This window comes from Trichosurus vulpecula, chromosome 1 (genome assembly GCF_011100635.1).
Source record: "Trichosurus vulpecula isolate mTriVul1 chromosome 1, mTriVul1.pri, whole genome shotgun sequence".
In the NCBI taxonomy this organism is placed as follows: Eukaryota; Metazoa; Chordata; class Mammalia; order Diprotodontia; family Phalangeridae; genus Trichosurus; species Trichosurus vulpecula.
Window position 1 is genome coordinate 327654219 of NC_050573.1, and position 13625 is coordinate 327667843.

At 38.4% G+C, this 13625-nt stretch overlaps 1 protein-coding gene across 1 annotated transcript in view; it reads left to right on the top strand.

Moving 5' to 3' along the window:
• Positions 1–6184: 6184 nt before the first annotated feature.
• LOC118837894 (cadherin-12-like) overlaps positions 6185–13625 on the top strand; it is a 90556-nt gene continuing 83115 nt past the window's right edge. Inside the window, exon 1 of the mRNA XM_036745037.1 lies at positions 6185–6586. Within this exon, the coding sequence (XP_036600932.1) occupies positions 6356–6586 (231 nt within the window). The 5' untranslated portion in view covers positions 6185–6355. The remainder of the gene's footprint in view (positions 6587–13625) is intronic.

Sequence of the window (13625 nt, forward strand, 5' to 3'; positions counted from 1 at the left end):
CATTGCCTATATGTCCTTTCTTCACCTATGCAATCTATACCCATCCTTTAAAGTCCAACCCAGAGGCCCCCTACTCCAGAAAACCCTTTCTAATACTCCCAGGTGGTCTAAAATTTCATCCTCAGCACCTCTTGCCTATACTATTGAAATAGCCTTCTAAGTAATTTCCCTTGCCACAGTTTTCTTTCTATTCTAATCTACCCTTCACTCAGATTTTCTAAAGTGATTTTCCTAAAGTTCAGGACTGTCTACATTATCTCCCCTATTCAGTAAATTCCTTTGTTTCCTTGTTGCCTCCTTGATACCTTTGTTTACCATTTCAGGTTCTCCATAAAATGGTCTTTTTCTGACCTTCCAGTTGTTTTACACTTTTCTCCCTTTTATACACTCTATACTATAGGTACAGTAGTCTGCATGCTGTTTCTTACACATGACATTTCATCGCCTGTCTCCATGCTTTGCACTGGTTCTCTTCCACCCTGGAATACTCTCCCTTCTCTTCTTTGACTCGTACTTTCCCTGCCTTTCTATTTAATTAAAATCCTAACTTCTTCAGGAGGCTTTTCCTTGGTCTTGCTAGCTGCTAATGCCTTCTCTTTTAGGATTATATTCCATTTACTTTGTCTATCTATTTTATGTACCTAAATATGGGCTTGTTGCCATGCTGATAAGAATGTGAGCTCCTTAATGGCCAGATACTTTTTCCCCATTTCTTTATATACCCATTGCTTAGCATACTTCCTCGTACATGGAAGTATAGGCTTAATAAATGTTCATTGATTGATGCATTATATTCATGTCAAAGAAAGGGAAAATTCATTAACTGATAATTGTAGGAAACATTTCTGAAATTGGCAGTATAAAAAAGGGAATACATTCTTCTTTCCTCATCACCCAGTGAATTGGAGAATGGATGTGGCCATTGGTAGATGAACTAGTTTCCTGTTAAAGCAAGGGGAGAAAAAGAACATAGGTTGAAAAACTTGAGTATTTAGGGTAGTTTCTTTATAATAGAGCAGGACATTCAAAGAAGTAAGTGAAGTGAAATAGATAATGAGTGAACTAAGTGGAAGTGGGATTAAGAAGGAATGGGAGGTGAATATTTGGGAGAAAGGACTATAGTTTTATTACCCAAACATAAGGCAGAATTAACTGGATGCCTGGAATTGTAGAGCCCAGTGCAAATGCAAGTTGGGTTGGTGTGTCATGCTCCTTCAGTGAAGATTTATGAAATTAACCCCCTCTAGAATTACAAACAAAATTTTTAATGTTGGCAATTATGTATGTGACTCTGTGTGAATTCCCCCTTCTCTATCCTGAACATCAAAGTATACATTCCTTGAGGTCAGGCATGGTGTCATGTATTTTTGAAACTTCCTATTTGAAAGCACAAGCTAAGCAAATAGAGAATATGCTCAACCCAACTGTTACAATGCTGTAAAAGGCTCAAGCTTTTAGTTATATGAGTATTCCTACTCTTAGTATTTGACTTTAAAGAGTTTTTGTGTTTAAAAAAATAACAAAAACACCATCTGGTCACAACAATTTAGAACTCAGCATGTCCAAACACAGGACCAGGCCCATGCTCAGAGTTTTTACATCTTGATAGGACCTGTTCTTCTGGAATTTGTTCATTTTGGGCAAAGAAACCTTTCTAAACTCCAACAGTATATAAATGTATTGGAATCACTTTAAAAAATATTAAAAACAACAACAAATCTTGCCTTTTTGTTATCTGGACTTGGAGATCAGTTGAATGGAGTATTTTTGTTAATGAGTTCTTCACCTCCATGGATTTGCCATCTTGATTTGTTGATTTTTTTAAGCTCTCTTCTATGGAAAGAAATTTTTGGCTCCAGAGAGTTAATATTAGTATTGGAATGCCTTTGGAATGCCACTCTGGCTCTGTAAAAGATTATTAATCAAAAATCAATATTTGATCACAGTGCCTCTGTCTTCAAATATGAGGCACTGCTAGAATTGTCACTTGTAACAAGGACATCTTTAAAGGATAGATGTTTCCATGGGGTGTTCATACTTCAAATAAGCCTGCTATTAATGCTTCTACAGCGGTGCTATTGGTGCTGACACCTGTATAGGAAGGAGGATGGTGGTTGTGTGTGTGTGTGTGTGTGTGTGTGAAACACAAGTTTTTGCTCTGTTGCCAGCCAGAAGGGAGTTGTTTCCCTTTTACTTAAGAGCCAGAGTCCTCCAATCTCCTTGCATTATTTTTGTTGCGATATAACACTTTAAAAGCTCCCTGGCTGACAGCTGTGGCCGGAGGCTGTGATCTGCTGGGAGAGTCATAATGCACTGACAGTAATATCTCTTCAGTAAGGGGCTGCAGTTTTACAGTTAACATGGAATGGATTTTAGGATCATGGTGCAATGATGTTGGCTGGGGAGCTCTAAAAAATGTATGTGCTAGGGTTACATAGATGAAGGAGTGTCAGTGTGTGTGTGTGTGTGTGTGTGTGTGTGTGTGTGTGCGCGTGCATGTGTGTGCACATGAATGCCTATGTGTGTATTTCTTTTCCGGTATCATGTTCAGGGCTCTACAGACAGAAAGATATGGGCTGCTGATATTTTTATAATTCAATTATTGAGTTAATAGAGTATAACTACATGATGTAGGCATTAAATTAACAAAAAAGTTAAAATAGTAGCTATATAAAATGGGCTGCAGAGACGTACATGTATACCTACCTATCTAGAATATCTCTGATCCCAGAACTGTCATCAGGTTATTTTGTTTCAAGTACAGAAAATTGATCACAGCTGTGTTCAATGATCATGGGCACAGTATGATTAATAGTAGGAGAATCAGAGAATACTTATGTCATTGCTTATATGGGATGACATTAGCACTTCCTGGTTCTGAATAATTAGGAACCAGAATATTTTATTTGTTTAATGCCAGTCATTATGGTACATACCTGTAATCCGCGCTACCAAATAGTCTGGCTAAGATTGCTGGCTCTCCTAAGTATGGGATTTTGGAGGTTTTTGGTGGCCTGTACTGATCAGATGTCTTCACTAAGTACAGCATTGCAGCAGTAACCCCCCTAAGAGCATAATGCCACCAAGTAGCATAAGGAGCAATGAGCTGGTCCAGGTCAGAAATGAAGAAAGTGAAAACTTCTATGCCAATCAGTATTGAGATAGAGACTTTGAGTAGAACCTTTATGTCCAGCCTGGAGAAGATGGAGAGACGTAGGTTTTTAAGTGAATGAATGAGTCAGTTATCTAATTCAGGGAATGCTAACTAGATGAAAACAAAGTTAACTCAGTTGATTTTAGGTTGGTATCTTTCACCACAGCCATAGTTCAATCCACTCCAATCCCTTCCCAGAGACATTTATTAAGTACCAAATATGTTGGATGTTCTGGGATGTAAAAGGAAAGGAATAAACATTTATATAATGTGTCAGGCACTGTGCTAAGAACTTTAAAAATATTATTTAATTTGATCCTTACAACAACCCTGAGAGGTAGGTGCTAGAATATTTATCCCCATTTTACAGTTGAGGAAACTGAGGCAAATAGAAGTTAAGTGACTTTCCCAGAGTCACACAGCTAGGAAGTCTCTGAGGCTGGATTTGAACTCAGTACTACCTGATCCCAGGCCTTGTGCTCTATCCATTGTGTCATATAATTGACATATAAAGATAAAAAGGGAGCTCAAAGTCCATCTAGTTGAACCTGTTCTGAAGCAAGGATGTTCCTCATATTATTCTTACAAGTTGTCATCTAGCCTCTGCTTGAAGACCCCCAGTGATAGGGAACTTGCTACTTTCTAAAGAATGTATGTGTATATGTGTGTCTGTCTTCTCTCCTGTCTTTCTCTCTCACTCATCCTCTTCCAATAAAAACTAGTTTTGCATCTAAGCACAAAATATCCTGTCAAGAGCCTCTAGGGAATCTTATCTTCTTCCCTCAGCCTTACTCATCAATGTGGTTATCTTCTACCATGTGTGTCTGTTTGAAAAGATTAGCGTTGTGAGTAGGGAAGTCTGAGGTGAGGAGGAAAAGAATTAGAGAATTCAATAAATGGCCATCTGTAGGGTGTCGATGTCAATTACATTTTAACCTGAAAACTGATGGAAGGAAAAATACAATACAGTCTTCATTAAGTATATGAAAACACTGGTGTGGCCCTGCAAAGCAGATGATACATTTGTATGTTACATGGTCCTCAGGCATTCTCCCCCATGACCAGGCTAAAATGTCCTGTTCTTAGCCACAACCTGATGATTGAAAATATTGTACCTTATCTGATTTTTTTCTACATCAACTGTGTGAAAATTTTTGCTTCAGGAAATGGATTTTCAATATAAAATAAACTACATTTTCACTTATATTTTGATATCCTAGTAATAGCAACTCTGCAGGCAAAATTAACAATTTCCTAACAAATCTGTGTCTGTTATTCTGTTTTGTTTCTGCATCATGTGTTCTTTGATACAGAAAAAAAGTGCCAATGTGTATTTCTGAGCTGTATTTTCATTGCATTTTAATCTTTAAAAATATCACATCTCCTTTCTAGTTCTTGTAATATGTTTCTAACGGATAAAGAATGGTAAGTGTCATTATAAGTAAGCAACGCAGAAGGCCATCAGTGTCATGTGAATTCGGTGTTACATCAGAGATGAGCCTCTCTTTTAGTCTCCTCAGTCATCTCCTCCTTAATACATTGAGTTCATCATTCTTTTTTCTGTAACAAGTTTTGATCTGGGAGATAGAAAAGAAAGACCCTATATTAGGAAGTAGGACATGTTAAGGAGAAATTTGAGGATTGACAGTATCATTTGATTTTTGTCCTCTGCCTTCCTTATACTTAAAACATTTAAAAATCATTAAATTATTTCAAGCATTAATAGTGTTTCCTGATGATTATCTTCTCAATCAAAGCATGACTATTTTCTATGTAAAATTATAAAGTATCTGGGGCTGCAGGGGAAAAAAGGGATAATAACATTCTTCAAATTAAGTGGTAGCTGTACACATAATTAAATAGATTGTTCTCCCTAGTTTACCATATCAAATTTAGTCTTAAGCCTGGCTTAAACAATGAATGGCAGAAATGAGGACAAACCTAGATCATTTTATTATTAAAAAATTATATTCAACTGAAAATCAGTGTGACAGTACTTAAGGAGCCTCCCTCGTCAGGGTAACTTGGGTTCAGTTCCTGTCTTTGACACATACTGTCTGTGTTGCCCTGGGCCAGTCACCTCACTTCTTTGGCCCCAAGACAATTCTGCAAAACAGGGGCTCATAAACTTTTTTTTTAAATTTTATGCTATAGACCTCTTTGGCAGTAACTTTTTTTTAAATTAAAAAATAAAATACATGGGATTAAAAAGAAAATAAATTGAATTTAAATAGTTATCCAAATATTAATGAAATTAAAATTCCTGCTTTAAAATATAAATTGTGGAATACTTGCCAATCTGCATTTCTCACAGTTTTATTACCATGAGCTCCCTATACTGATGTAATCTCATATTCCAAAATAAGTAGATAAATAGATAGATCGATTGACAGTAGAGAGATAGATAGAAATTGTTGATAGAGAAAAGAAGATATGTTGATGAGCAAAATAAAGATACATGAAAGAAAACTAGAGAATAGATAGATGATAGAAAGATAGAGGTAAAGATGTAGATATCCATTGAACTATGTCACCCTGTGTTATCCTTTTATTTTTCATATTTCCTGAGTAAACATTGATTATTTCTTCATTAAAAAACACACCAGAAGACATATTATCTATCTATAGAATGCATGTTCCTATATGGAGGAAAATCTGGCACACATACAAACTGGGAATTTGCACACAGAGAGACTAACATATCTGCCAGAATTTACTATTCCATGCTTTTAAAAAAAGGCTATTTCTGTTTATAGCAAAAGTACACAATAACTTGTACTTTTGACAGGATTTCCGATCACTGAATTTAAAAACATCCTGGTCAAAACCATTCATTTTGACAGCCTTCATTACAATGATCTTTACCAAGTCTCTGAAGCAAAGACAGCTTTTAAGCACTGTGCTGTGTCTTTCCTTTGGGTTTCTGTATAAGTACGTAAATATGATAAGAGTTTTGATGAGCTTTTTAATGTAATTTTGCATAATTTGATGTTGCCATGTAAATCTCTTTTATAGGTCCCTTTAGATGGAATTTAACACAGCAAAAACCTTATCATCAGAAGGATTAATGCCTGCATTACCATTTCCTCAATAAAATCAGAAGCTAAGTGGTGGAGGCCACAGACACCTCAAACCTGGATTCTACAATTCTACATTAAGTACTGGAGTTTTTATTACTTTGCTGGAGGGAAGCTTTTGCCAATGCTTACAAGGAACTGCTTATCCCTGCTTCTCTGGGTCCTGTTTGATGGAGGTCTCCTAACACCCCTGCAGTCACAGCCACAAGAGACTTTAGCCACAGAGTCAAGAGAAAATGTTTTCAACATGCCAGGAAGGCAATCACCTGCCCAACGTGTTAAACGTGGCTGGGTTTGGAATCAATTTTTTGTCCTGGAAGAGTACATGGGCTCGGAACCTCAGTATGTGGGAAAGGTAATGACATTTCTTTTATCAAACAGTTGATAATTGTGGAGAATTGCATATAAATGCTTAGCATAGAAGTTGAATGGGCCAATGCCTATAACACTGGGTTGAAATACAAGAGATTTATAGTTACTCTTTTTTTTCACTTATTCAGAATAAACTTTGGAACATTATTTGGAATTCTTCCTTTGTGTGTATTGTGGTCAAAATACAACTTATCCTATCCTCACATCAGGCATATTATATGCTGATATGAAAGGAAATCTAACAATCAGTTGTTAAATATTGATATTTTAGAGAGGTGGGTGGATGTGATAGATAACACGATCCAAATACATCTAGATTTAGTCATCATTAACACAGTAAATATCTTCCTAGGCCTAGAGTCAGAAACTTTTCTTGGGTTCAGATTTGGCCTCAGATATTTACTAGCTGTGTGACCCTGGGCAAGTCAATGAACCATGTTTGGCTTAGTTTCTTCCTCTGTAAAATGAGCTGGAGAAGGAAATGGCAAACTACTCTAGTATCTCTGTCAAGAAAGCCCAAATGGAGTTAGAAAGAGTCAGGCACAACTGAACAATAACTGACTTAAGAGAATAGATATGAGAAGTCTGAATTATTTGCATTAAATTCTTTAATAGGCTTGTCAGATCTCTGCTCCATGTTATGATGTGCAGCTGGCTGCTATAGTGCAAAAATGACAAAGAACTGTTTGAACTTTTTGAGGACAGAATAAAGTTTTACGGGATAATCTCAAATGCAAAATATGAAGTTTGCCTTTTGATAGTGGTACATGTGTTTCATCTTTTCTTGAAATATGCAAAACTATTTTTATGCCTCTACCTTCTGATGCCCTGATTTATTTTTTTTGTTCATGTAGTAAAAAGATACCTGACACCCTAACTTAGAGACAAATGCACATATTTTCCCCATGTCACATTTTTCAAAGTAAGAGGCAGGAGCAGAGCTGGGCTGGGTAATGTTGGTTTTGTCCAGTGACACTCTCTTATCATTTTCAAAGTTCCAAGATATCACATTCTTTTTTTTTTTTAAAGAATTTCCCCACTTACATGTAAAAACAATTTTTAACATCTGTTTTTAAAACTTTAAGTTCCAAATTCTCTCCCTTCCTCCTTCCCTACCCCACATCGTTGAGAAGGCAAGCAATTTCATATAGGTTATACATAGGCAGTCATGCAAAACATTTGCATAATAGTCATGTTGTGAAAGAAAAGAGACAAAAAAATTCAAGAAAAATAGAAAAAGTTAAAAAATAATGCTTGAATCTATATTCAGATGCCATCCTCTGGGGATGATAGCATTTTTCATCCTAAGTCTTTCAGAGTAGAATAGCTAACTCATTCACAGCTGATCATCTTACAATATTGTGGTTACTTTGTACATAGTGTATTTCACTTTGCATCACCTGTGTCAACAACCCGGCTGGCAGCTTCTGTGGGGGTATAAGATTCACCCACAGCCAGCACCCAGAAAGCTGCCAACAGCACAGTTTCTTTCAATCTGCTTAATTAAAGAAAGCAAGGTGAAGGGGTTGACAGGCTTACTTTTAATTCAAAGATCATTCAGTTAGTTCAGGGGAAAAAAAACCAGCATCCTAAACTTCAAAACAAAATGCAAATTACAGACATCAATAGACTTTGTCTGATTCAAGTCCCAACAGATAGTTACCACAGTTCAACAAAGTTTCAACATCCGAGTTTACAAGCTGGAGGGCTCCTTAGCTACAGCTGCCCAGAGTCTCCTCATCAACACCATCTCCAGAGCCCCGCACCAATAGCTCTGTCCTCCCTTCTTATAGGGCTTTAGACATCATCAGACATCATCTGAATCACCAGAGCTCAGGCTCTGGTGATTGGTTCTTGAGTTGGCCCCTCCCCTTAGGACCCTGGGATGTTCACATCCACATGGATTACATTAACACCTAATGGGGTTTGGTCCTGGGGCTTAGCACCTAGTAAAGCTCACTGAGATAAATTGAGTCACTCAAAGAAAACAAAGACAATTCTGGTTACATCACCTCATGTGAGTCTTTCCAGGTTTTTCTTAGAGCATCTTCCTCATCATTTCTTATTGCACAACAGTATTCCATCACAATCACATGACATAATTTGTTTGGCCATTCCCCAATTGATGGGCATCCCTTCAATTTCAAATGTCTCATTTTTCCCACATCCTCTCCAACATTTGTCATTTATCTTTTCTGTCCTATTAGCAAATCTAATAGGTATGAGGTAGTTTCTCAGATTTGTTTTAATTTGCATTTCTCCAATCAATAATGAATTAGATTATTTTTTCGTATGGCTATAGATAGCTTTCATTACTTCATCTGAAAACTGATCATATCTTTTAATGATTTATCAATTGGGGAAAGGCTCTTATTGTTATAAGTTTGACTCACTTCTCTGTATGTTTGAGGAATAAGGCCTTAATCAGAAAAAAACTTGCTTCAATATTTTTTTCACAGTTACTATTTCTAATTACATTTGCCTCCATCTGATTCTCCACCCGAACATAGATTCAAGCATTTTTTAACTTTTTCTCTTTTTCTTGAATTTTTCGTCTTTGTTTTCTTTCTCTGTTAGTTCTCTCCTTTAATCCCCTCCCCTAATCTTCCCTCCCTTCTATCACCCTACTCCTTCATGTATACCTTTCCTCTCCTACCTTCCTATAGTTCTGATGAGAGTAAGGTTCACTCATTCTCCCTCACCTCCTGCTCTTCCCCTCCACTGTAAAAGCTTTTTCTTGCCTCTTTTAGGTGAGATAATTTACCCCATTCTACTTCCCCCTTTCTCTTTTTCCCAGTACATTCCTCTCTCACTTCTTAATTTTGTTTTTTTAGATATCATCCCTTCATATTTAATTCACACCTGTGCCCTCTTTCTATATATACTCCTTCTAACTAACCTAATAATAAAAAGGTCTTACAAGTTACAGATATCGTCTTCCAATTTCAAAAATTAATAACCTTATTAAGTCTTTTTGACTTTGCTGTCTTCTTCTGAGTGTGTTTTGATATTCCTTGTCAGTTTGTTTTTTTTCCCATTGTTTGCTCATTTTACCAGCCTGTTACTTGACTTTTAAATCATTGTTAAAGTGCTTTGCTTCCAGGGTAGAGAGTGCATTATCCTAAGCTTCTGGGGTTTTGTGCAGCTGTTTTCAGAAATACTTCTGGGGACCTGTAAATTTTCAGTTCTTCCAAGTTGGGTATGATCTAAAAAGTGGTGCTTCCTCCTCTTCTGGCCTCTGCTCTTGCCTGTGAGTTATCACAAGCACTCTTCTCTGCCCTGGAACTGTGAGGAGGGTCCCCCTTCCACTGTGGCAACAAACTCTGGTGTGCTACTGCTCCTTCTCACCCTAGAACTGCCACCCAGGACTGGGACCTGGATCTGAGCATGGGCAAAACAACAGAGTTCTGCCTCAGGGATAGTAGAATGACCCCTATAATCTCCTTCTGATTAGTTGTTTGACCCCTTACTCTCAGTTGGCTGAGAGCTCTGGAAGCAGCTACAGCCACTGCTGATAACAATGTCTCCCAAGGCCTATTCCTGGTTTGTTGGGGCCAGGGCTGTGCTGATCTGGCCTGTGTTAGCCTATGCTCCACTCTCACCCAAGTGGAACAAACATTTCCTGCTGAGTTTCTAAGTTGTCTATGGTTTCTGTGGTCTGAGAGGTCTGGAAACCGGCACCACTGGCCAGTGATTCAGTCACCCCAAGGCCTACTCTGACTTTTCTGGGGCCCAGTCTATGCTGGTGCAGCTTGAGCTGGACTGTGCTCCTCTATCACCCTGGCATAACAGATCTTTCATGAAGACCTTCCCTGGGCTGGAAATGTGTTTCACTCCATCTTTTTGTGGGTTCTGCCACTCTTGAATTTGTTAAGTCATTTTTAAAGGAATTTGGGGGAGAGCTCAGTCAAGTCTCTGCCTTTACTCCACTATCTTGGCTCTGCCTTCCTAAGATATCACCTTCTTTTTTTATTCTTATTAAAAAATGCATATCTCCCCACTTCTTTTTTTACATTTTTTTAATAACATATTTTATTATTTAAATATTTTGTTTTCAGCATTGATTTCCACAAGAATTTGAGTTACAAATTTTCTCTGCATTTCTATCCTCCATCCAACTCCAAGACGGCATATATTTTGATTGCCTCATTCCTCCTTTCTGTCACCCCACTTCCCCCCATCCCCTTTTCCCTTACTTTCTTGAAGGGCAAGATAGATTTCTGTGCCCCACTGCCAGTATATCTTATTTCCCAGATGCATGCAAAAAAACCTTTTTTTGAGCATCTGCTTTTAAAACTTTGAGTTCCAAATTCTACCCCGTCTTCCCTTCCCACCCACCCTCCCTTAGAAGGCAAGCAATTCAACATAGGCCACACATGTATCATTATTCAAAACGCTTCCATAACAGTCATGTTGTGAAAGACTAACTATATTTCCCTCCATCCTATCCTGTCCCCCTTTATTCAGTTTTCTCCCTTGACCCTGTCCCTTTTCAAAAGTGTTTTCTTTTGATTATCTCCTCCCCAATCTGCCCTCCCTTCTATCATCCCCCTTTTTTTATCCCCTTCCCCCTACTTTCCTGTAGGGTAAGATATCCAATTGATTGTGTATGTTATTCCATCTTCAAGTCAAATACCAGAGCAAGATTTACTCGTTCCCCCTCACCTGCCCCCTCTTCCCTTCCAAAAGAGCTGCTTGTTCTTGCCACTTTTATGTGAGATATTTTACCCAATTCTATCTCTCCCTTTCTCCCTCTCTCAATATATTCCTCTCCCACCCCTTAATTTTATTTTGTTTTTTAGATATCCCTTCATATTCAACTCACCCTCACACACACACACAATATATATACATATGTGTGTGTGTGTGTGTGTGTATGTATGTATGTATGTATATTCCCTTCAAATACCCTAATGCTGAGAAGAGTCTCATGATTTACACACATCATCTTTTCCATGTAGGAATGTAAACAAAACAGTTCAACTTTAGTAAGTCCCTCATGATTTCTCTTTCTTGTTTACCTTTTCATGCTTCTCTTGATTCTTGTATTTGAAAGTCAAATTTTCTATTCAGCTCTGGTATTTCCACTGAGAAAGCTTGAAATTCCTCTATTTTATTGAAAATCCATATTTTGCCTTGGAGAATTATACTCGGTTTTGCTGCATAGGTAATTCTTGGTTTTAATCCTAGGTCCTTTGACCTTTGGAATATCATATTCCAAGCCCTTCAATCCCTTAATGTGGAAGGTGCTAGATCTTGTGTTATCCTGATTGTGTTTCCACAATACTCAAATTGTTTCTTTCTGCCTGCTTGCATTATTTTCTCCTTTATCTGGGAACTCTGGAAGTTGGTGACAATATTCCTAGGAGATTTCTTTTTGGGATCTTTTTCAAGAGGCAATCAGTGGATTGTTTCCATTTCTATTTTCCCTCTGTCTCTAAAATATCAGGGCAGTTTTCCTTGATAATTTCTTGAAAGATGATGTGTAGGCTCTTTTTTTTGATCACGGCTTTCAGGTAGTCCAATAATTTATAAATTATCTCTCCTGGATCTATTTTTCAGGTCAGTGGTTTTTCCAATGAGATATTTCACAGTCTTCCATTTTTTAATTCTTTTGGTTCTGTTTTATAATATCTTGATTTCTCATAAAGTCACTAGCTTCCACTTGCTCCAATATAATTTTTAAGGTAGCATTTTCTTCAGTGGTCTTTTGGACCTCCCTTTCCATTTAGCTAATTCTGCCTTTCAAGGCATTCTTCTCCTCATTGGGTTTTTCGAGTTTTTTTGCCATTTAGGCTAGTCTATTTTTAAGGTGTTATTTTCCTCAGTATTTTTATGGGTCTCCTTTAGCAAATCATTGACTTGTTTTTCATGATTTTCTTGTATCACTCTCATTTCTCTTCCCAATTTTTCCTCTACTTCTCTTACGTGCTTTTCCAAATCCTTTTTGAGCTCTTCCATGGCCTGAGACCAATTCATATTTTTCTTGGAGGCTTTTGATTTAGGCTCTTTGACTTTGTTGACTTCTGGCTGTGTGTTTTGATCTTCTTTGTCACCAAAAAAAAAGATTCTAGAGTCCGAGTCTGAGTCTGAGTCCTTTTTTGCTGCCTGGCTATGTTCTCAGCCAACTACTGGACCTTTGACCTTTTTGTCAGGGTATGACTGCTTGTAGAATAGAGAATGCCTTCTCCCATGCTTTAGGGGCTTTGCTGCTGTTTTCAAAGGTATTTCTACACAGCAAGCTTTGTCACACCAGTGTTCCTCCTCCTCCAAGAACCACCAATCAAGACCACAGCCCAGATCCAAGCAGGGCAAAGCAGGTTCTGCACTCCCACTCTGATCTGTCACTTAATTCCTCCCACCATGTGGGCTTGGGGCTGGAAGCAACCGCAGCTGGAGTTCTGGAAGCAGCCACAGAGCTGCACCACCTCCGCAGCCCCTGGGGTTGGGGCCAACCCTGCACTGCTCTCACTCTGGTCTAGCAGTTTTCCACTAACCTGCTCTGTTGTCTTTGGCATTTGTGGGTTGAGAAGTCTGGTAACTGCCATAGCTCAATGATTCAGGGCCCTACAGCCTGTTCCAGGGGGCTCCTGGTCTGGTTGGTCCTGGTGCCCCACAGCTGGGCTGTGCTCTGCTCCCAGCACCGTGTGATAGACCCTTCCCAGTCACCAGCCAGGCTGTCCTGGGCTGGAGCCCTGCTTCCCTCTGCTATTTAGTGGGTTCTGCAGCTCTAGAATTTGTTCAGAGCCATTTTTACAGATGTTTGAAGGGATTTGAGGGAGAGCTTATGCAAGTCCCTGCTTTCCAGCTGGGATGCCAAGATGCATTTCCTTCTTCAGCTCGTTTTAAAGATGGGGAAACTGAGGCAAATAGGATTAAGTGACTTGCCATGCATCACACAGCTAGTAAGGCCAAATTTGAACTCAAAAAGATGAGTTTTCCTGACTCCAGGCCCAGTGCTCTATCCATTAAGCTACCTAGCTGCCTCTTTTTACATACAATTGTCTTAAGGCTTGCTAGAA